The sequence below is a fragment of the Saccostrea cucullata genome, unplaced genomic scaffold, assembly GCF_032062105.1.
Source record: "Saccostrea cucullata isolate Sc308-1 unplaced genomic scaffold, CSIRO_AGI_Scuc_v1 ctg3730, whole genome shotgun sequence".
Classification (NCBI taxonomy): domain Eukaryota; kingdom Metazoa; phylum Mollusca; class Bivalvia; order Ostreida; family Ostreidae; genus Saccostrea; species Saccostrea cuccullata.
In genome coordinates, this window is record NW_026937660.1 from 38,942 (window position 1) to 64,056 (window position 25,115).

The 25,115-nt window shown below is 34.0% G+C and overlaps 2 protein-coding genes and 1 long non-coding RNA gene across 3 annotated transcripts in view; all 3 read right to left on the reverse strand.

The window, feature by feature from the left end:
- LOC134248614 (uncharacterized) overlaps positions 1–24,894 on the reverse strand; it is a 35,193-nt gene extending 10,299 nt beyond the window's left edge. The window contains exons 1-4 of the mRNA XM_062731025.1: positions 24,675–24,894; positions 23,991–24,031; positions 21,894–22,122; positions 19,189–19,308 (exon numbers count right to left, since the gene is read on the reverse strand). Of these exons, the coding sequence (XP_062587009.1) occupies positions 19,189–19,308; positions 21,894–22,122; positions 23,991–24,031; positions 24,675–24,894 (610 nt within the window). The remainder of the gene's footprint in view (positions 1–19,188; positions 19,309–21,893; positions 22,123–23,990; positions 24,032–24,674) is intronic.
- Positions 100–9,758, reverse strand: LOC134248616 (uncharacterized). Its single transcript, XM_062731027.1, has 6 exons — positions 9,464–9,758; positions 3,667–3,922; positions 3,230–3,401; positions 2,816–3,058; positions 2,477–2,586; positions 100–1,553 (listed from the first exon to the last, which is right to left on the reverse strand). The coding sequence occupies exons 1-6, from the start codon at positions 9,510–9,512 to the stop codon at positions 1,244–1,246; spliced, it is 1,140 nt and encodes a 379-aa protein (XP_062587011.1). The 5' UTR covers positions 9,513–9,758; the 3' UTR covers positions 100–1,243.
- On the reverse strand, positions 14,455–18,009 carry LOC134248612 (uncharacterized). The gene is made up of 3 exons (XR_009988082.1): positions 17,708–18,009; positions 15,370–15,489; positions 14,455–14,514 (listed from the first exon to the last, which is right to left on the reverse strand). It is a non-coding gene; the product is annotated as an uncharacterized LOC134248612 (long non-coding RNA).
- Positions 24,895–25,115: the final 221 nt, after the last annotated feature.

Consider the following 25,115-nt stretch of genomic DNA (forward strand, 5'->3'; position numbering starts at 1 on the left):
CAGTGTTTCACAAACACATCTTGTTTCTCACTTAAATGTAACTAAAAACAATGTGGTCGATGTCAGAAATCTTGAAAAGAAAGAATCAATTTTAGTGTCAATACTTGTGTTTATTCAAGTAATAAACAAAACAGAAACAAACATGAGTAAAAAAAATTGAACAATGTCTATTCTACTATCAGTTAATCTGTTGGTTAACAATTTAAACAACATGTACAAAAAGTATATGAGTTACCTGAGTTTTACAGATTTTAAAAGTTCAGTTGAAATGTACTTATATAATATAAATGTATAAAAAGGAATGCAAGTTATCACAATGTTTGACTAAAAAAATTTTAGTAAACAGTAGCAATGAAATGATCAATATCTTGTAAATACTGTAAGAAAACCACCTCTTTGAATGTATTAGGCAATGCATATAAAAACAGGCAATATATAAAATATCAAAAACATATAGCACCCTCTTGTACACATAAAAAATTTGCTAACTAGTCTTATGGCTTTTTTCTAAAAAAAAAAAAAAAAAACTACATCAAAAAATGGACAAACTGGCTATGTTGTGAAAAAAAATATTTACACAAGATGCATTCAGAAATTCACTATTAAACAAATAAGGAATTAATTTAAAAAAAAAAGGAAAAAACATCTGGTATGTTAACTGATTAATATCAACTGCATATACAATCCTAAAGTATGAGAATTGTGAACAGTAAATTTTTCATTTTTTAACATTTTATGCATCTTTATTTAATAACACAAAAACTGTTATAAAAGATACTAAATAAAAAGTTTCGAAACAGAAATGAACAACTATGCTAAAAATATATATACAAAAGAAGAAGAAAAAAAAAACTCAGAAGCAATCATTAACCAGTAATGAACTTATAATATGAAGCTTTAAAGTTACATCATATTTAATAACCACTCTTTTACAAGTAATAATGTCAAGTAGCATTATGGGTTTTTTTTTTTTTGTTTTAAAATGATTTTAAAAAGTTGTAAAACTTTTGATGCTTTGTAATATTCTTATTGATAGCTAAAAATTTCACATCACAGTTTGAAGTTGCTTAAAAGTCTCATTTTTGTTGTTTTAGTCTGAGTTAAAGTTCCTGTACTTCAATTATCTCAAGTCCCATGGTAAAACCTGCATACATTGATTTTATTCTCAAAATCAATCATGTTTCAATAAGTCACCAGAAGCAGGAAGGGCAATCTCTTAAGGAGCACTTGTTTTACTGCAGTTTTAAAACTTCTTAATGGTTGTAATTTTGTTACTGTTGAAAGCGAATTTTACTCTTATTGGCATTGCAGATTTAAGGCTGCACAAGGTCTCATCTTTGTTGCTCAAGTCTGACTTGAAGTTCATTGATTCCAATAGTTGTATTAGTCCGTCAGTAAATACTGTAAAAACGTTCATTTTGTTCTCACAATTAATGAGAACCTTCAGAATGCCAGCATACCCTGCCGAGTTCACAGTATATTGAATTGCGCAATTCGGACACCGGAAATCCTCTCCTACCTTTTTTTTGCAGCACTTTGGGATGAGGCAGCACCTATAATATATATTGTTCAAAAATAATTCAGAAGGGAAATATAAATAATTCATGATTATCTTAAAATTCTTGTGCCAGTTTTAAATTAATTTCATTTAACTATAATTCAATATTATTTTGGCTATATATACAAATAGTGTGCTTTTGATAATTTATTTATATAGTGTTTCAGGCACTAATTTATTAATGAAATCAAAACCTTGTATACAAACTTATAAGAAGAGGCCCATGTGTCAAATCACTCACTTGAATTGCTTTGTTTATGCTATTTTTTACATTTTCTTCTTCATATAATTATTGTGACTTTTACCTCATGAGTCAATGACTGCCAAATTTGTATAATTTAAAATATATACTACCCCTGGGTGCTTTCACATATCATATAAGTTTCAGCTATACTGGCCTATCAGTTCCTGAAAATTTTAGAAGTTTTTCCTAAAGATTTCTATGTAAAACTTGGATTACAAATTATGGCCCCACCCTAGTCCTGGGATTGTGAATTAAACAATGTAGAAATAATGCTCCCCTAGGGTTCTTTCACAAAAGTTTTAGTTTTTCATTACAAATTATGGCCCCACCCTAGTCCTGGGATTGTGAATTAAACAATGTAGAAATAATGCTCCCCTAGGGTTCTTTCACAAAAGTTTTAGTTTTTCTGACCCAGTGTTTTACAAGAATAAGATATTAATGAATTTGCCTATTTACATTTCTATGTAAAAACTTGTTTCCAAAAGTGGCCCAACTAAACTCTCTGAGGTCATGATTTAGATTTTACACTTCCCCAAGATGCTTAAAAACAACACACTATATTTGTATTTTTTGATTATTTCCTCTTATGAAATTACTTGGCAATTCAGACAAACATGATGTGATTAGAAAACCTTTGCCTTTGGTGAGCTAAAAAAACACATTAACATTATTACCTGTAAGTGAAGAGGCTTTCAATTCCAATTATGGTTCCAGTTGGCATAACTGCACTCTCCTCTTCACTATCTTGGTCGTCATCAGATATCTCAGCAAACGAAGGAATGAACTAAAATTCAATTATTTCCATTACCAGTATATCATATGAGAAAAATATGAAATGAAATGTATGATCAAATTGATAAAACTTACAAACCATGAAAAGTAAACACATTTTATACAGAATATAAATTGAAATCTTACAACATATAAAAAAAACAGAAATAAAACTATTTTTTGAAAACTATTTTGAAAAAATTGAAAGAAAGCTAAAGAAAAAATATTAGTTTGCAATTTACCTCTACTGCTGATTGAGATGACCTGTTGGAGAGAACAGGTTTTTGTGCCTTTGTTTTCATGTCAAAGGTTTGTGTTGTCGTAAAATTATGAAGGGCGACATAACAGCCTTGCTTTACTGGTGTATCTGCAAATTCCCTCCATAAGGCTACGTTAACAACTCCACTTCCATCTTTGACCTTTAGTCTCTTAAAAGGGACTTCTTCTCTAGTGTTGCGTAGTCTCTTAGTGGTAGGTGCACATGCCTAAAGGCAAAGTAAATATAAATTAATATATGCTTATTTATCATTAAGGGAAAGAAAGATTAAATTTAAATGTTAAGAAACCCATATAAAGATTAAATTTAAATGTTAAGAAACCCATATAAAAATTTATATATAAGAAATATTACATCTTGTTATGGCTATGATACATACAAGGACAACTTTCCCTTTGATAGAGACTGTAGTTCTATGAGGGGATGTTGCTGCACTCAATATAGGCATGCAGTCTGGTTTCTTTGTTGCTTCTTCTAAGACCTCTTTGGGGACTGTTACCATTTCTTTGTTGGTAGTGAACACATTGGAAACCTGAGTTACAACCAGAGATCTACACAATAAAGAACAAAATAATATTACTGTACATGTTATAATTTTATAAAAATAATTCATTAATTCTAGTCCTTAATTTAGCCAAGTTATTAAACTATGTGACCTTTTCCACATAAATTCTTACAACTTAGATTCTTACAAATTGTGCCCATTTTCTCAATTAATATTACAGTTTTAGTAAGACTTCAAAAATTCTTTAGAAAGATTTTTTTTTAAAAGGGTCACTGATGCTCATTTAAAAAATAAAATCAGGAAATATTTACCCATCTTCCTTCTTAACAAAATCCGTCAGGATGAGTACTTCTCCTTCCTTAAATAACGGAAATTTTGATGCGTCATACAAATGCACCTCTGTGTGACTTGTAGAGTCGGCAATTTTGGCGGTCACCATTTGACTCGCTCCCTTCTTCTTTGAGGTGTATGATGTTGGAGCCGAAACTTCCAACACTTTAACAGTCAGAAATGACTTAAGGGTGTGTTCTCCTTGCAGATTTTTTACGCCTTGTAGTGTTGAAACATCTGTAAAGCAAGAAAAGAAATATTAGTCATTAGAGTATAAAATACAAGAATCCGAGGAGCATAAACTGAGTGGCAATAGTTTGTATTAGTGATTTAAATTCAACTTACCAAATAAATTAATAAGAAGATGGAAATGCTGTGTGTAATATTTGAATTAATGAATAAGGTAACTAAGTACAATCTCCAACAGCAAAATTTTTATTATTTGGGTATTTGAGAGGCAAACATGATGAAAATTTTAAATACAAACTAATTTTGACTTTGGTTTTTATTTGTAATATAGCATTTCTAAACTCATATAATTTGTTCATGGTTCATTTTTTTTCCTGTGCAATCTTACATACTCTTCAATAACACTTTGATCAGCAGTTATTTTATGTAAAGCCAAGCTTAATAATTGTACATTTTCTAATGTTCTAACTCTACTTAGAGCAACATAAGCTTGGCCGTGCTGAAATAACGAGTTGTTTAAAGATATTGCTGCTTTATGCAAGGATAACCCTTGCACCTTATGTACTGTTGCTGCCCAACATGGCATTAATGGAAATGTTTCTCTAATAATATAGCGACCATGACTTAAAAATTCTTGCCTGTACATAAACAGAGTTACAGAACCATTGCTATTGGATACAGTAAGTGGAATCTTTTCAGAGTTGTCAAACTTTACATTTAAACTGTTAACATTTGTTTCATTTTCATTTACTGATACACTAGAAATTACTCCACGAGCACCATTTATTAATCCATATTTGACACATAAATTTCTCAGCAACATAATTTTTGTACCAATAGATACCACCAGAACAGATGGTAGTCCACCTGCATCTCTGTCATCTTCTGGTATTAAGTCTTCATCAACATCTCCATTTACATTAATATCATTATCTGAGAAATAATGTTTAGCACATATGCTGTAATGCGTTTCATTTATATTGCTTTGAATTGCACAATTATGATTTTGAACTTGTTTTCTTGTAGCATAAATGTACAAAATGTTTGGATTTGGCTGATTATGCTCATAAATTCTGCTTTTTAAGATATCAACATCATCAGAAGTCATTTGACCAATGCGCACACGATTTAATAACTGTGCATAATCAGAGTCTTCTGACTGTCTCATATTTTGTTGCAAAAAAAAGGGTTTAAATAAAGGCCAAAGAATTTGATGTTTGAAAGTAAATTCTCCTCGTACTGGACGTAGCTGAAAAAAGTCTCCAACTACTATGATATTTAAACCTCCAAAAGGCTGATCATTATTTTGAATTGTTTGTAAACGGTCATGAATAAGCTCAAACATTTGTGAACTAACCATGCTTATTTCATCAATGATAACTGTATGCTTACTTTTTAATTCAGTACGCATTTTCTTCAATACTGTAGCAGACAACTGACTATTATTGAAATGGTAACCGTGTTGAACAGGTAATTTCAAAGCTGAGTGAATTGTTTGACCATTTATATTATGAGCTGCCACACCTGTAGGAGCAAGAATTAAAACAGGATCATGCCCAGAGAATGAAGCTGTACAAACCCTGAAATATTGTATAAGGAATTCAATCAAGTAACTTTTCCCCACACCAGCTCCTCCTGTTATGAACATCTGAAACTTTTGCCTCTTCAACATTGATTCTTTTATGTATTTAAATACATGGCATTGATCTCTAGTTAGCCGTTTAAATTTTTCAGCCAATGTATTATTATCAATGCATGTTGAAAGACAGTGCCATTGCATATCTGTGCTGTCTAGATCTAAACAATTATCTGCCTTGATTGTTGCATTTGAAAGATTTTGTTCTGAAATTAAATTAGGAATACTCTCTGAATCTTCAAAATCTTCATGTAATGATATAGGTTCAGTATCATTTTCACAGGTATTTGGAGCCATCATATCAAATTCAATGTTTGACAAATGAATAGATTGAATTATTGAATCTAATTCTGGCATTTGAAACCCAATCTGTATTGCTTCATTATCAAAAAATCTGTATTTATTTAGAAAAGCATCTTTAACACAAGAATAAGGCTCTAAAAGTTCTTGTGCATTTCTGTGGGGTAAAAACAAAAGTAAATAGCTGAAGTAATAATCATCACTACCACGTCTAGGTTTACAAGTTCTAACAACTGCTAGAACTGTGCGTCTTTGTATATAAATGTCTCCAGGAATGGGTAATTTGTAACTTTCAATTGTTTTAGCCAATTTTCGAACTACTTTAAACTGCCGACAAAATGAAAACAACGACAAAGAATTCAAGTGCATAGGTCGTGCATAATAGTAATCATAAATGTTGTTTTCAAAGATGTCTGTTGAATTTAATGGCAATTGATTTAAAACATTTTGTGGTTTCAATTTTTTAAATTGTTTCTCAGGAGTGTATGTAAGAACTTTTACAACTTCCCTAGAAAACCATGTCAACTGCAAATGTCCTATTCTATAAGCTGCTTCTTGAGCACTTAAAGTTCTATGCTTTAAAATACAAAAGCCAATTTTGCAAAGTTTTGACCTTAATGATGGTGAATTCACTGAGTCTTGAATGTTCCGCAGTGTCTCGGCTAATGCATTTTTTAAAGTATTTGGTTCTGATTTGCAAATATAACTACATACATAGTATGCTACACCAAATGGTCCATTTACCATTTGAATGTCCATGTTTGCTTGCCAGTGAAGTAAAATTATTGGATTGTATGCATTAACCATTGAATCTTCAGGACCTCTTTTAGTTTCATAGAATTTTTTACTTCCAGTAACATCTAGTCCTGTAATAAGGTGTGTTTTATTGCAAGGCTCATAAGGGAATGAAAATCTACAGGAGTTACCCCTTAAACATGTTGGCCTATGACTATGAATTTGATATTTCTTTACATATGAAGAAAGAATACTGCTCTCATTTCTAGGAATAGTTGTATGAATAACTTTGTCTATGTAATTTACCAATTCATTTTGAGATGAACTATTGAAAACAGATGGCACATTTTCTATCCAGAAGAAAATATGCAAATGTGGACTTCCTCTTGCTTGGAATTCAATGCGAGCAAAATAGTCAAGTACTTTACCAAGTGGCTGAGCAGGACCATTGACTACATGACGCAACAGTGCTCTCCATCGTCTTTCAAAATGTATTGCAGTTAAAAGGGGGTTATTTTGTACAGCTGACGGAAGTTGGTCAAGCGGTACATTTAAGGTACTTGCAAGCTCAGGCCAATGATAATCATTAGCAGAAAGTGTCATAAATAATGTTGGACAACCAATGTTTTTAATCATGGCTAACAAATTAAACAAAGTATCTTTCCAGTATGCCACAGTCCCCCTGATCTGTTTCATGAACATAAATGAGTTGTTATTTAAATCTGGGTTATTATTCAAAGACTGCAACTCGCTTAACTGTAATAAATTCTGTCCAGATGAATGTTTCCGTACCCTCATATAAATAGAAACAACCTCAAATAATTTTAATTTTTCAAAGGTATTCACTGAACTTAAGAGGTATGATACATTTGTCCTCCAACGGTCATCGGTATTATATAACCTTGCTTTATAATATTGTAATAAAGTTAACTTTTTCAGTCTCTGAAAGTTGTATCCACATTTTCCATAAGGAAACAAAGTTGGGAAGGCCATTTCCTCACCACTTTGCAACTTGAATATATCTTTGAGTGAAGAAGAAATGGGTAATTTATAAGAATTACCACTTAACCGTAAAACATCAGACATATTTATGTCTGGCATGTCATAATTTTGTTCTATAGTTCCTATTTCAGGTAAATCTGCTATGTCATATGGTATTTCATTTTCACACGCAGATAACGAGTCCAGTACATTCTCTACATCTAGGTCATTATACAGTGGATTATTGAGCATTAACCATCTTAATGCATATTCAACTTTACCAACATTTACAGATTTTGGAACTTGATTATTACTTGATGGAAATATTACAGCTAAATTTTGATTGTTCATGCAAGATTTCAATCCATGCAATACGTCAGTTACATTCAATGGCAAATGTATTACTAATCCTTTCATACCAAATTGACTCACTGGAAAAGCAGGCAACAACACTAATGAAAAAAAAGTGTTTAACTTTGAAATGCACCTCTTTTCAGATAGGGAGAGTCCTTTCAATTCTTTGGGTATTTGCCCAGCATCTAAATTATTGAGAACATAATCCAAGGGAGACATCTCTCCTCTCTTTAAGCATGTGTAACAAAATCTGCATAATGAACACCCCTCAGACACATTGAACTGCTCAAACACATCTTTAGAAATAACAACTTGATTTTTAAATAAGATTCGCTTACAAACAATACAACAATGTTCTGGTTTCATGTTTATCTGAGTAACAAACTTCTGACACCTATTGATTTGAGAAGTTACATTTTGATGGGAGGTCCTATCATGTTCTGTGATGGGGACTTGTTGTAAGTTGTCAATCAAAGTATTCAAGGGATGCTGGGGCATATGTACACGAAGTACATTATCTTTGGAAATATCAACATTGAAATATTCTTGATTTAATGAGTAACTATGATCACTTTGCAACATAGGTCTAGTTGGTTGTGTATTTCCCCTGGAGAAATTAAAATAATCATGGTCAAGCATTACATAATATTCTTCATCATAGTCAACATTTGTCATACATGGTTCTTTGCCCCTAAATATTTCCCCCTGTGATTTACCATTATTTTTTTGTGTCATACTATTAAATGGCATATTATTGAGGTCTCCTGATTTTGTGCAATTTTTCTTTCTTGACTTATTTAAATCAGTATTAAAAGTAGCTCTTCTTGGACAAGAGGATTGTTCTCTTTCTGTTTGAAATGCATTTACTGTTTGAACCCTAACTGATGATAACTCAAACGTTAAACCACTATACTCTGTTGCTAAATATCTTGATAAGGATTCCAAATCTATAAAAGTAAGTAATACAGCTGTACCATTGCTACATCTGGAACCATCTTGATTGCAGCTATGAGAATCAAACACAGAATACTCATTCGAAAGCTCATTGTGTGCCAATGCAATAGAATATTCAGAAAAAGTAGCAAGCACGCTTGAGCTCGATGAAAAAGCATCAGTAACACCCGTCGATAAATTTACAGAGCCAGAGGCAATATCACCCCTTTCCCCAACAACTCCATACCAAGATACTTCATTCACAGACACTTCAAAATCCACACCATGATTGAACAAGTTATGCAAGTAATGTGGTATCTCATTATGCTGCAAATTTCTGGGTAAAATGTTAAGATTTTGTACTGTTTCAACATATCTGTGATGTCCTTCTTGAACTATTTCATTTATGTTTGCACATGTCAAGTCATTAATTTCTGAATTAAATGAAAGGAAGCACAAAGCTACACACGCTATGACAGTACATTGTCTTCCAGCATATGCAAGGTCAAAATAAGGATATCCTTGGTGTAATGAACCTTGGAATGACCTCATGATTAAGCAAAAATTCCAAACACTTTATAGTACCCTTATTTTTTTCTCTGTAACAAACTTCAACAAATTTATGGAAGAAATGAGTAAAAATTACTTACCCCCTTCAGTGTCAACCTGAACAGCACTAGAGTCCGAAGACATCGCCATTTTGAAAAATGAAATCGCAGACTGACGGTAATCCCATGCACAGATTGATATAACTGAAATGAATGCAGCGACGCAGTTTCCTTATTTATACTCGGGTCGCGGACGTCGGTGAAGACACCCTAAGCTACAGCGTTAAGACAATGGGCGAGATGCCCATTTCACCGCATTTGTGTTTCTTTCTCTATTTCACTTCCTTGTTCTTAAGCATTCTATTCATATTTGAGCGCCAAATATACACAGTTAATAACAGACTAGAGGAGAAGGAGGGAGAAGTTGGGAGGATACGAAAGCCTCCAGATTATTATTTTAGAAGTACTCCCATCATTGGTAATCATTAAAGGGATGGCAGACCCTATGCAGACCAGATGGGTAATTATATTAGTCAAGTTATATTAAATTGAGACGCTGAGATATCCCTGTGGGAGACCCATAAGTAGAGTGGGAGACCCATCGACGGGAAAACTTATGGGAGAATTTATGGGAGTACAATTTATTATTAAAACTATATAGGTCTTACAGAATAGGCATAAATAAATTATATTAAACCAAGGAAAGTATATTTTAGTACAAGTAGCTAATTTTTATAATTATTTTGGGAGATTTAGATTTTACCTACGGGTTGTGGGAGTGACTTCACTTTATAAGAGACTGGTATATATATTGTATTGTGATTTTTATTATAACAATACTTACATTTAATTGTACATAGTGTAAATAAATTTTATTTGTTGAACTTTTATCCTGACTTAATTATTAATTTATAAGTTAACATACGAGAGTGGAAAGCCCACACAGTTGCCCCACTCTCTCCCGAGGTGGGAGGCGCAACACTGGTGTCAGAAGTGGGATCAAGTCCCTTTGATTGGGAAGAAATTTTCCACATTCTCGGTTAGCTTTATTAAATTCAAAATTTTACAATCATTGAAATTTCATAGTATACAATAAAAAAAATAAAAAAAAAAAAAAGTCACAGAAATGTCAGATTTAGAAGAGTCCGGGGAAGTCACTTTCAGACCCATAGGTCAGCAAATTTTCAGTCCCGCTGGATCCATTGCGGATAACGGGAAATTCCCTGCTCCCACAGAAGGTATCTCAGCAGCCATGTCTCCCATATCTGAAAATGCAAATGTGTCATTAGTTAAGGTTTTACAAGAGCAATTTTCTAGAGAATTTGCAAAAATGAATCAAAAGATAGGAGAGCAATTTGTAAGCATTAGGGAAGAAATTGATGGGAGGTTAGAGAATATGCAGGAAGAGATTTTTAAATTTAAACACGAATCCCAGAATTTATGGGAACGGGATCAAACAAGGGTAAAAGATGCCCACATAAATAATAGACCCCCGTATCAAATCCCATCACATTTAAGTAATGACAATGTTAGGGAAAATAGACACCCAAGTTCATATGACCAATATAGAGTGGGAGAAGAGAATGGGATAAATAGAGGGATGATAGGATCTCAATTCAATTTTACAGGTGACCTCCCAGAATTTAGTAGGAAAGATTCAAGGTCAGGGATGGGAGATTACCATCAGTTACCCAGTGTACCCAAATTAAACAGGTTTAGCACTCCCGATCACAATGGGAGTAGGAATGTGTTAACACCCACTAGGGATCCCCCGAGGGAAAGGGCTAAACCTAGGATATTTGATGGGAATGAAGATTTTGATGATTATCTCTCTCAGTTTGAGATAGTCGCAGACCTTAATAATTGGGATTACAAGACTAAATCTTTACAGTTAGCAGGTCATTTAGCTAAAGATGCATGTAGTTTGTTGGGAGAGTTGAGCCCAGGTCAGAGAAGGGATTTTAATACCCTGATAACAGCCTTGAAAAGACGCTTTGGGGCCACAGAAAGATCTGAAATGTTTAGGGCAAGATTGAAAACCCGGGTGAGGGGTCAAAATGAGAGCATCTCTGAGCTGGCCCAGGCAATAAAAAAAATAACCAGACAAGCCTATCCCAGCGCTGAGCCCAGTCTCACTGACGTATTAGCATTAGACCAATTTATAGACGCGTTACCAGATCCCGACATTAGGCTGCGCCTGAGGGAGGCCCGACCTAGGGATATAAATGAAGCCGAAACTCTAGCAATTAGGTTAGAAACTTATAGGTTGGCGGATACACAGAAGTGTGCAAAGTTTAACAATGTAAACGCCATAGATGCTAGTGGGAGTGGTAACACCCAAGATTCATTTAAATTGACCAAATTATTGGGGAGATTAAATGAAAACATAGAAAGGTTAGAAAAAACAACCAGAATACAGAATCCCAGTCCACCTTTTAAAAAAGGAAATTGGAAAAATTGGAATTAGAAAATTAACCAGGGTTGGAAAGCTCAAAAATCCGGTTATAATGGCCCAAATAATAAAAAAAAATGGGAATGGTTATTCTTGGGGAAATCAAAATGGTAGCACCCAAAATCAAGGTCCCAAAAAGGGAAATAACTCAAGTTCAGGGAAACAACAGGGAAACCTTCCCGTGTCGGCTTCGGGGGTCGGAAATCGACAAAATTTGGGGGAAGACCCACTCCATTAGAAGAGATTGAAATAAAACCCCAGGAAAATGAAACAAAGTTTCAGGAAATTGTAGGTGAAAATAAAAATGAATCAAATGTTAATGATACTCTTTTGACCTCAAATGAGGGAGATGGGAATGAAAAAGTTGAGAGGGATATGGGAGAGAAATCTGGCCCAAAAGAAACCCTTTCTCAAGCTACCAAAGTAATTGTTCATAATGCAAGCAAAATTGAATCAGGTATATTTGTTCCCACACAAATCAATGGGAAAGAATGCAGATTTTTAGTAGATTCTGGGGCAGATGTTACCATTATCAGTACCCAATTTTTAGAGAAATGTTTTGGAGGGAAATCACCTCCCTTAGAACCCTATGATGTGAAACCAGTCTCTGCTACAGGGGACCCAATACCAAATAGTGGGAAATGTGAAGTCCATTTTAAAATGGGGAAAAATGAAATCACCCACAAAGTGATAGTAGCTGATATTAGATACAACGGTATCTTAGGTTTAGACTTCATGACTGAACATTCATGTGATATCTTAGTACAAAAGATGTGTTTACGGGTTAAGGGTCAAGAGATCCCTTGTTTTAGATTTAGTAGTGATGAGGTAGATTGTACCTTTAGAGTTGCATTAATGGAGGACGTGAAAGTACCTCCCAACTCAGAGTTTATTGCCCATGGTAGAATTTTGGATTCTATTCCTAAATGGGATGAGGCTTTGGTAGAGCCAAATATAGAATTTATGGGTAAACATGAAGTGTTAGTGGCTAGGACACTTGTAAACCCCACATCTGGGATAATCCCATTAAAAGTCATGAATGTGTCAGATAGGGAAATTGAACTCCATAAAAATAGTCTTATGGGAGGAATGGAGAAAGTCTCTATGTTAAAAGATGATAGTTTAGCTATATCAGAAATCAGCTTAGAAGATACCCCCACTAAATTACCAGAACATTTGAAAAATCTGTATGAAGAGACATGTATTGGAATAACAGAAATTGAAAAAGAGCAATTAAAAGATTTACTTGTAGAGTATCAGGGTTGTTTCTCTAAAAATTCTGAGGATATGGGACTTACAAATATGGCAGAGCATAGAATAGATACTGGGAATAATAGACCCATTAAACAAGCCCCAAGGAGAATTCCTCTCGCCAAAATGCAAGATGTTAATAGGGAAATTAAAGAAATGTTAGCTAAGGGAGTGATTGAAGAATCAGATAGTCCCTGGAGCTCCCCTATAGTTCTAGTTAAAAAGAAAGATAACTCGATAAGGTTTTGTATAGACTTTAGAAAACTCAATGAGGTAACTATCAAGGATAGTCACCCTATTCCTAGGATAGAGTCAATATTAGATGCCCTTTCCGGATCAAAATACTATTCCACTATAGATTTGAAAAGTGGGTATTGGCAGGTTAAGGTAGCAGAGGAAGATAAACCTAAAACAGCATTCTCAATCCCGGGGGGTGGTCATTGGAATTTTACTGTCATGCCATTCGGTTTGTGCAACGCGGGGGCCACTTTCCAAAGATTGATGGAAAAAGTACTCTCTCATTTGTCGTGGGAAATTTGCATGGTATATCTTGATGACATTATTGTCTTAGCCCCTAATTTTTCCCAACACCTTAGGAACTTAGAAAAAGTGTTCAGTAGATTAAAGAAAGCAAACCTTAAAATCAACCCTAAAAAGTGCAAACTTTTACAGAGGAAAGTAGCATACTTAAGACATATTATCAGTGAACAGGGAATAAAGACTGACCCTGACAAAATTGATGCGGTCCAAGATTTGCCCACACCTAAAAATGTTAGGGATGTCCGTAGTTTTCTAGGTATTTGTTCCTATTATCGGAAATTTGTTCAAGGGTTTTCTGTAATAGCTAAGCCCTTGCACAAATTAACAGAAAAATCCCAAAAGTTTGTATGGGACTCAGACTGTCAAGAAGCCTTTGACAAGTTGAAAAGAGCTTTAACCAGCAGCCCAATACTTTCTTATCCCAAGAAAGAGGGACAATATGTGATAGATACAGATGCCTCAAACACTGGCATGGGATCTGTACTATCCCAAATCCAGGATGGGGAAGAAAAAGTCATAAGTTACTATAGTAAGCTATTCAATACGGCTGAACGCCGATACTGTGTGACTAGACGGGAATTGTTAGCTATTATTCAGTCCATCAAACACTTTCACCATTATCTTTATGGGCAAGTATTTAAAATAAGAACAGACCATGGTTCATTACGATGGCTTCTGAAATTTAAGAATCCCGAAGGTCAAATAGCCCGTTGGCTAGAAACATTAGCTTCTTACCAATTTGAAATAGAACACAGGCCAGGTCGCTTGCATGGGAACGCAGATGCTTTATCCCGCAGACCTTGTGCTGATGTGGAGTGTACATACTGTGCTAAAGCAGAGGTAAAATACCTACCTGAAGAATCTACACAAAAGTGTTCAGTTATTGAAACTAGGTCGAAACAAAAGGCACCTGAAAATAAAGAAAGATTAATTAGCACAGAAAATTTTGATGTGGGAAAATATCAAAATGAAGACCCAGATTTAAAGCATGTTATTAAGTGGGTACAAGATGGAACTCAACCCAGTTGGGAAGATATATCCCATTTAAGTGAGACTTGTAAATTTTATTGGGTTCGATTCGAGTCTTTAGAGTACAGACACAATACCTTGTACTATGTCCATGATGGGTTAGAAAGAAATTATTGTATAGTGATCCCAAAAGCTTTAGTGGGAGAAGTTTTGACCCTATTACACAATAGTACTACAGGAGGTCACTTAGGTATTAAGAAAACCCTATCTAAAGTAAGGGAAAGATATTTTTGGTACCAAATGAGTACTGATACAAAACATTGATGTGTTACATGTGACACTTGTGAGTCTAGAAAATCCCCTAATAGGAGGATGAGAGCCCCACTTCAAAAATATGTGGTTGGTGCTCCTTTAGAGAGGGTAGCAATTGACGTTATGGGACCATTGCCCAAATCCAATAAGGGAAATCTCTACATCTTAGTTATGGGCGATTATTTTACAAAATGGGTGGATGCGGTACCCATACGTAATCAGAAAGCTGTCACAGTCGCTCAAAAGTTAATTGATAGAATAGTTAGTATTTTTGGAACACCCATGCAAATCCACAGTGATCAGGGAAGATCATTCGAGTCAGATGTATTTAGGGAAATGTGTAGGATTTTAGGCATCGAGAAAACCCGAACCTCACCATATAGACCTCAGTCAGATGGGTTGGTAGAGCGGGCAAACAGAACAATAGAAAATATGTTAGCATCATTTGTTTCTCAAAATCAGAAAGATTGGGACGAACATTTACCCTTGCTCATGTTAGCTTATAGGTCAGCCCAGCACGAGTCAACTGGCGTAAGTCCATGTGAGATGATGTTTGGTAGGCATGTTTCTCTCCCAGCCGATTTAGTATTGGGAAGGTTACAACCTGAAAGTACATTAGAAATGTCAGAATATGCTTACAAATTGTCTCAATCTATGGATAAAATACATGAGTTTGCCAGGGATAAAATGAGTTTAGCTACAGAAAAAATGTTAAGGGAATACAATTCAAAGATAAATTTTCAAGGTTATGAAGAGGGAGATCTTGTATGGTACTACGCCCATAATATTAATAAAATGGGATCACCCAAGCTCCAATGTCGTTGGTTAGGACCTTACTTAATTCTGAAAAGAATCAATGATGTTATATACAAAATTAGAAAAACAACAAAAAGTAAATCCAAGGTTGTTCACTATAATTTGTTGAAGCCTTACAAAGGAAGTAATAGACCCAACTAGAAATATGGGATCTGCCTCGAAATATATGTAGCTTAGTGAATATTAAATATACTCATCATTTTGTCGGAAATTTTAGTAAATCATATTAATATGCAGTTTTATTATGCCCATTATTAATGTTTGGGATGTTGTCAGAAATGAGGGACTAAGTATCCCTTTATTACTTTACAGATCCAAAGATTCAAATGTGGACTATGCACAGAAGACAGAGAGTTCACGCAACAGAGTCACTGTGAGAGGCACATGACTGCAGTGCACTCGGGGTTCGTGTTCCGATGTGCCACTTGCGGGATCGTACTTGGACGAAAAGATCAAAAGCACGGGTGTGAGGGCAGGACCCTGCAGAGAGTGAAGAAATCAACACTCACGCTCACCATAGAGGAAGAGAAGGAGTTTGAGGCCTTCCAACGTGGGAGAGGGAGACATGTCGTGCCCTTCATGAAGGAGCTCCCCTTAGTGTTCAGCGATCAGCCGTACCACCAGGGCCAAGCAAAAAAGAGAGCAATATACACGGAGCCTCACCAAGGACGGAATGCCAAGAAGCGACCAAAGAGATCCGCACAAGCGCCAGCACTCCTGTCATCACATAGGTCCGCCCCAGCGCCTGCACTCCTGTCGATGTCGACCGAGAAGTCCATCACAGCGCCTGCGCCCTTGTCAACCAAGATGCCCACTCCAGGGCCTGCGCTCCTGTCGACTGAGAAGTCCGACACAGCGCCTGCGCCCTTGTCAACCAAGATGCCCACTCCAGGGCCTGCGCTCCTGTCGACCGAGAAGTCCGACCCAGCGCCTGCACTCCTATCAATGCCGACCGTGAAGTCCACCCCAGCGCCTGCTCTCTTGTCGACTGAGAAGCCCCAAGTCCATCCCAGCGTCTCCACTCCTGCAGTCGGAAAAGTCAACATCATCACGTCAGAGTAAGAACGATACACCGCAGAGGAGGTCTTTCAAACGATTATTCGGGGACAGTTTAAGTGACTCGTCAGATGAAGAAGATCTTCTTACTCCTGATATTTCAATAACGGAGCCTCCTGTTACCTCTACACCGAGTAGAATCCTAACAACCATGACGGAGAGGGAGTTTGACAAACGAGACGTTTCGATACAGACTTCCTCCAGTGGTAGCGCACATCCCTTAGTGTCACAACAATGTATTGGTCTGGATGTTGGCGGGAAACTATTTGTGACGACAGTTGCCACTCTTACAAACCAACCTGATTCCCTTTTCGCAAGGATGATGGAGGACCCCACCTTATTACCTGCTTATAATATACTGGATAGAGGGAACCTACCAGTCTACTTTATTGACCGTGATGCCACCTACTTCGATGTCATACTCCATTACATGAGAGATGGACCGAAGAACATTAATTGTCATTTACCTAATGACGTAAGGACCTTAAGGAAAATCCACATCGAAGCGGTATATTATAGATTAGAGACGCTAGTCGAAATAATTGGTAGCCAGCTGTTTGTAATGATCTTTGGACACATAGAGTTCTCAGAAGAATAACTGTAATTTGTGAAGATAAAATATGATTTGTGTGTTTTGGAATATATGTCCAATTTTTATAAATACTCATTCATGTCAAATGTTTTGATGATAGGAGAAGTATTGTAAATCCAACTAAGTCCAGTTCTTTTGTTTTGTTGTTGTTGTTATAAATATCAAGTAGTTAAGGGATGGATGTAGCCGAAATGTTTTTATATAATAATTACATGTAGCATTAGTCATTGCGATGAGTATATGGATTCAATTAATGTGATATGATTGATTATCATATTTTATTAATGCTACTTCTTGTCATGTTATGCATGTCATTGTACATTTTAATTGCATTATTGTTATATTGATTCATACTTACTTCTATAACTGCAAGTGATGTTTTCAGTAGACCCAAGTCCAGTTGCATTCGGGACGAATGTTTTCTTCAGGAGGGGGCTATGTTACGAAATTCGTTTCGTCACTTTTATATATTTCATTGATCACTCGCAGCGTATGCAGTTGTTATCAGCATATTGATATGTACATGATTGTTTGTTATTAAATAATTAATAAAAAGTTGTAAAAGAAATAAGTTATATGCTGTCAATCATATAATATTGTTTTGGAATCGGGTTCACTGTATTTCGACCCGGTCTCGATCTCGATAGCATGTTTAAAGTCAATTATCACATTTCGTCTTTGAACATTGTTTTGTCATTGTTTAAATCAACTTAATAACGTAATAGCTACTTGTACTTATCGTATTTTGGTAGATAAAATCCCATTTTGTATGGTTAGTAATGATTTTCTATTAGAAAACTTCTCTGCGTGCACTTTCCCTGATTTGTTTATACCGGAAGTGGCGTAGGGTCATTCCGGGTCAGCGATTGGCTAATTGAGGTTACCAGTGGGTACAGTAAAGGTATATAAAGAAGCGAAAATTTCGTCTGCTAGAGGAGAAGGGGGGAGAAGTTGGGAGGATACGAAAGCCTCCAGATTATTATTTTAGAAGTACTCCCATCATTGGTAATCATTAAAGGGATGGCAGACCCTATGCAGACCAGATGGGTAATTATATTAGTCAAGTTATATTAAATTGAGACGCTGAGATATCCCTGTGGGAGACCCATAAGTAGAGTGGGAGACCCATCGACGGGAAAACTTATGGGAGAATTTATGGGAGTTACAATTTATTATTAAAACTATATAGGTCTTACAGAATAGGCATAAATAAATTATATTAAACCAAGGAAAGTATATTTTAGTACAAGTAGCTAATTTTTATAATTATTTTGGGAGATTTAGATTTTACCTACGGGTTGTGGGAGTGACTTCACTTTATAAGAGACTGGTATATATATTGTATTGTGATTTTTATTATAACAATCCTTACATTTAATTGTACATAGTGTAAATAAATTTTATTTGTTGAACTTTTATCCTGACTTAATTATTAATTTATAAGTTAACATACGAGAGTGGAAAGCCCACACAGTTGCCCCACTCTCTCCCGAGGTGGGAGGCGCAACATAGGTAATGATATACATTTACAATGTGTCTCGATATCATATTAAATATATGTTCCTTTATGAAACTTTAAGCTAAAGGGTACAGAATTTTTTTTTCATCATCATTTCTAAAGTTAATTTACGGGAAAAAGTTAAAAACACGTTATTAGCATAAAGAAAAGAAAAATGAATGGAGGAGGGAATTAAACTGACACAGACACCCCCTCCCCCTCCCAGGCCCCTTCCTCCATTCATTTTTTTTTTTTTTTTTTGTTATTCAGCAAAATTAATTTAAGTTAAAGAATAAAATATACACAGTTAAGTAAAATTGTGTATTCTATTGAACACTTACATTTGTATGCTTCTGTGGAGTGGTAGCCACTGGGACATGGATTCTGGGTAAACTTGGAACAGTCTGTATCATAATTCTGCTGGATTATATTGCCACTGTAGCTGTACTCCGTACAATAACCTGTAAATATTGTCAAAATTAGATGTCTGTGCCTATAGGAAATAATATACATTTACAATGTGTCTCGATATCAGATCAATATATGTTCCTTTATGAAACTTTAAGCTAAAGGGTACAGAATTTTTTTTTCATCATCATTTCTTAAGTTAATTTAAGGGAAAAAGTTAAAAACACGTTATTAGCATAATTTAAAAAAAAAACACAAGAAGTCTGTGAACCAAAGTTTAAATTATTAATAAACAATATTCTCTTCAGTTTTGTGTATATTGCGGTATGGCAAGATGCAGGGATATTTGGTACAGACAGACACATGGATAAGCAGCTAATAAGATAACATCTGATTTATACAGTAATCAGTAATACAATTGAGTCACACAGCTTGAAGTGTTTCCCTTTACCCCCCCCCCCCCCCTTTCCTCCTCCCCCTTTTTTCATGAAATGTCATGATCTCCCTCTTTAGACTAATTTTCTTAATATTTTAAGCAAAATCTTATGAATATTCAGAATTTAAAAAATAAAGGTATCTAAGTGTAGACATTGTCAGACCCCCCCCAAACCTTTTAAAGCCCATACATTTTGGCTTCCCTTGATCCACAATTGCTCCACAATTGAACAGCTAACAGATGAATGTTAATGTCTTTGTTGCATCAGTAATTGTTATTCATCAAGAACATCTAGTCTTAAAAGTATGTAATGTCATATGAACTTCAAGTTCAATATTGTTGTATATATATATATATATATATATATATATATATATATATATATATATATATATATATATATATATATATATATATATATATATATATATATAATGCTGTAAATTTCTGTATTTAATTGTTTTTATAAAAATGTTTTCTTATGATTTTTTATCCTTGTTTGGCATCAACCCCTCACCTAGTGACACTGCGTGAGGGCTTGTTGCGCAATTGTTTGGACGCCTCCAAGAATTTACTTATTAATGTTATGTTTTATACATTTTTACATGCACTCTGATTTGTTCACTGCATATAAATATCTAGTCAGTCTCAGGGGGATCACACTTGTACCTTTCACCTATGTACATGTAACCTGTATTGTTTAATATTAGGTGATCCCCCTTAATGATTTGTTCTACATTTTACTTTATGTCATTTCAATTAAATTGCATATTCGACAAAACTGCATATCTTTGTTTGGTTATTTTTCACATCACTATTAGGCTGCTGTTTCTCACAAGAGGCATAAAAATACTAGTACCTAAGTGTAGACATTGTCAATCCCTCCTAAACCCTATATAGCCCGAACACCCCCCCCCCCCCAGGCTACGCAAAAATCAAATTGTGATCAAAAAAGCTCACATGAACTTTCAGCTCAGGTGAGCTAAGACTTTTAATATTTTTCTTTTCAATCTTACACAAAATCTAACAGGTGCTAGATATCTTATGCACTTCTATCAAAGAATCTTATGTGCTAGTTAACTGAAAATTGATTTTCTATATAAATGCACATTCGACTGATTTCAGCAAGAAAAATTGCACCCAGGACAGTGTGTTCATTATCTACATGGTGAATATACAATTGATAAATTTCTTTTCAAAGTGTTTATTTTCGCATTTTTTTAAAAGCCCTCCACATGTGCACGATTTTATTTAGCATTGCACTATGGTCTACATTACCTATCATTTAAATGGCCCAGTGCCAAAATGTTTACCGAATTTCCTTTGACTTCTGGTACTAGTATCTTTGATATACATATACTTTCTTTTCACTCTCCAAAGAAGGATGTATATAGAAATAGGTCCCGCTTTCACTGCCTAAATTTCAGCAATAAAAATGTAAGGTAGGTGAAAAGGGCTTATTCTGAAGAGGAACATCTATATAATAGCATTAAGGTATGTGTTGTTTGAGTCTAAAGGGGACAAAAAGTAAATACTCTCTGAAAAATAATAAAATTTAAAAAAAGTATTTGTATGATGAAAGGGAATGCTCAAAATAATAGTGCACAAATCGTGAATACCAGTACTCTATTCACTGTCTATCAAATAACAGCACAAGATTCATGAATGCAGCATATCCTTTATGATAATTGTTGCATAACCTGTATCAAAATATGAAGGGAAAATCACAAATATTCCATATCCTAAGTAAATTGGTAAAGTTTGAGGCTGACTGGACATAAATGAAAGAAATAATGCACTGATACAATGGTTTTATAGAGAGAGACCATTATGACTCTTGACCTAAACTCAGTTCAAGGTCACTGCACATTCATTAACCAGTGGCACTCTGTGAGTGAAGTATGTGTCACATTGAACCAAGGGGAAAGAAGATATGCTCTGAACAAGGAGTTTTCATTTAATTCTGCTATAACCTTAACCTTACACCTAGGAATATAGTTCAAGGACATTGCACACGCTTTACCCAAAAACACTCTATAGATTATTGTTAAATAAATGTGAAATTCTCTTGAAATTTTTGAAATTGAACTTAAACTTTTTTTTTATTTTTTTAGTCCATGTTTCTTGATTTGCTTTAATAAATTTCATTTAACCATATATACGTGCTACTCAGTGCAAGATTAACAAACATATTCAACGTACCTAGATGAATGTACATTCCATAAGCACATACTTCCAATGTTTGATTCACAAATGGATTTATCACACAATGGTACAAAAGTTTGTCAGGTTCACTACATTGACTGGCAAAAGCTGAACAGTTCTTTCTTTGAGAAGCTTTTTGCCATTCTGATTCACTGGTCGGACAGTTTGGAACAATATCCATAGTTTGTCTTGATACTGGACAGGAATCACTGTTACATTTGACTTCCTGTGAAAGAAAGAAGCTTAAGAAATTGAATTTAAATTTTCTAAAATAAAAAAAAAATCATTGCTACTTGTTTAAAATTACCTGGAAAAATAAATCTTCGACATTTAGTTTTTTTCTTGTTTTTTTTTTAAAGCATAGGTTGATATTTTTACTATAATAATTATGGAACGAAAAGAAAGCACAACTACATGTATATACGTGTATAATTTAAATAATTTATATAAAATTAGTAGATTGGATTGTATTATACAACAAACACACTAATGAGTGAATGAATACACTTGGAGAGAAGTGATTTTTTTTTCTGTGGACTGTGGCTTTATATAAACATATATGTGGATATATTAGACATGTGAATTGTAAACTGTTACAAATTACACACTTTTAGCAAAGTAATTTGATTTGTCCATCCATGGCACTTACTTGTAGAATTTTACCCAGTGTGAATCTGCACTGTATTCACATGTATATGTTTAATTCTTTAAGGTTCATGGGGTGTGGACAAAAGGGTTACAGTTTGGGGGCATGTACATTTTGAAGATGATTTTTTGTACTTTCATCTCAATAGATGTCTTATATTTATTTTTTTTTACTCTCAAATGAATTTGAAGAGAACATACCAAGGATATTTATATTTTTTCCTGTTAATGTATATAAAAAAGAAAACTTAGGTATATGTATCGAAATCTAAGTTAACAAAGCTACATGTAATACATGTAAGTATTAAGACATATAAAATAAATATACCAGGGTATAAGTTTCAAATTTCAAAAATTTAACAAATTGACAGCTACGCGTAGTTCCTACTTAATAATATACCCAAGCTATTTAAAAAGAATATTGATTTCATATTCCAGTACACTTTTCAAGTTAGGTTGACAATAAAGTAGATATATATATATATATAGCAGTTGTAATTTAAATCCCAACTTGATAGAGCATGTTATCATTTTATATCTGTGTTAGGGTAATCCACTTCAGAATTACGCTTGGAAAAGTTTCAAATTGAGGGGAAAAATGCTATGCTTTAATGATTTCAATGACATTCGCAACATATCCTTGAATATTAACAATTAATGTATATATAGTTTATATACTTTTGTATCGCAAGCAAACCCTTAAGTTTTGTAGAAATTCAATGTTATTTTCTCTTAATAGCAACATTTAAGATTAACTTACGTCTACTCTAGATAAATTTAGGAAAACGATTGCAATCATACAATTTTGCATTCTGTCCCAATTTTTCCCCAAAAATGATTTATTGAAATCAATATTTAAGTCTTACATATGAAATGTCGCTAACTGAAGAAAAAGAAATGATTTAAGATTTAAATTGATTTAATTGTCAACTCAGACAGGTGACACTTAGTATAATGATAAATACACGTCAATCACCATGCACAAAACGTTAAAGATTTTAGACTTAGAGTTAAACATATATTTTACTTATCAAATCTTTTCAAAGAAAAACAAAAGCTGGTTTAAATATCTGAAATTAATGTGCCACAGCTAAAAGGGCTGTCAACTGATACAGCATATTAAATTCACAGCCCCATTCAAAGAGGAGATGTAAGTATAAAGTACAACATACTTACGATTGTCAACTTAAACAAGTATATGTACAGAAGCTCTGCAGTTCCAGAATTTTTATTAAATTTTGAAATATGTATTTTTCATGCATTAGGAACATATTTAATGTCCAGATATCATGTAACAGTGCACATTTAAATTCATAAAGGACATGCTGGTTCATGCATGAACATACTAATTTCATCAAATATGGATGAAATGTCTGGAATTTCAAAGGAAAAATATAGAAAACTTAAAAAATTCTTTAAAAAAAATTAAAGAAAACTTAAAAATTATACCTTCAGTATCAGAAGATTGATGATCAAGGCTTCTAATATCACTGCAATGATAAATTTTGATTGAATTATTTGATAATTATACAATGCATGATTACTTTATAATTAATGCCACTATTAAAATATCTGTGTTTGAAGGTTCACAATGATCAAGTTTCCAATGAGTGTTCTTTTTTCAGTATTATTATAAATATATATTTTCTAAGGGGGGGGGGGGTATTTAAATAACAAAAATGCACAAACCCAATTATCATAAGAAAAATCAAATATTAGGAATTTTTTTATTGAAGTTTTATATCCCCCTCAAGTTTCTCTCTAAGTAAACTATTCCTTATCAAAATGTTTTAATGAATGTGAAATTATTTTTATATTTGATAAATGTGATCACTTCAACATTTTCAAAATACAGGAGGAATAAAATAGCCCTAGTGATCTTTAACAGGAAATTCGAAACAACAAAGAATCCATGTTGCAAATACATGTAAATAAATTATTTGTATTTAAGGTGACCAGTACAAATGAAGGAACAACGTTTACTTATAAACACCCTACCAACCCCTAAATTATTGTTTAAAAAGAAAGTAGAATGCATAACTAAGCCTATTTCTTATTTAATCATGAAAAGCTTCAGAAACTCTCTTCTAAAACATAGTTCATATTAAATCCCAAATTAAAACCTGTCATTACATTTGACTATAACTAAATTTGACTTTTTCATTCTCCTCTTTTCAGATTTTTCCTGATTGCCGATGAATCTGACATGGAAACTTTTCGAACTAAAAGGTATTCCCACAAATGATGAATCATTGTTTACCCGTTTCCTTGTCTGCCATTGGTCAATATACTGAGATAAATTCGTGTGTTCATTCATGTCCAGTTCCCTTAATGAATTCGATATTGTCGACATCGCAATGTAAACAATGTTGATACGATATCGTGAATACATCATCTACATTGTTATTGTTTTTACATAACAACAACTTCAAAGTCAACATCGCTATGTTAACAATGTTGATACGATATCGTGTTTACATCGTCTACATTGTAATTGTTTCTACATGACGACATTGTCAACGTCGACATTGCAATGTAATCAATGTTGATAGAATATCGCATTTACATGTGAAT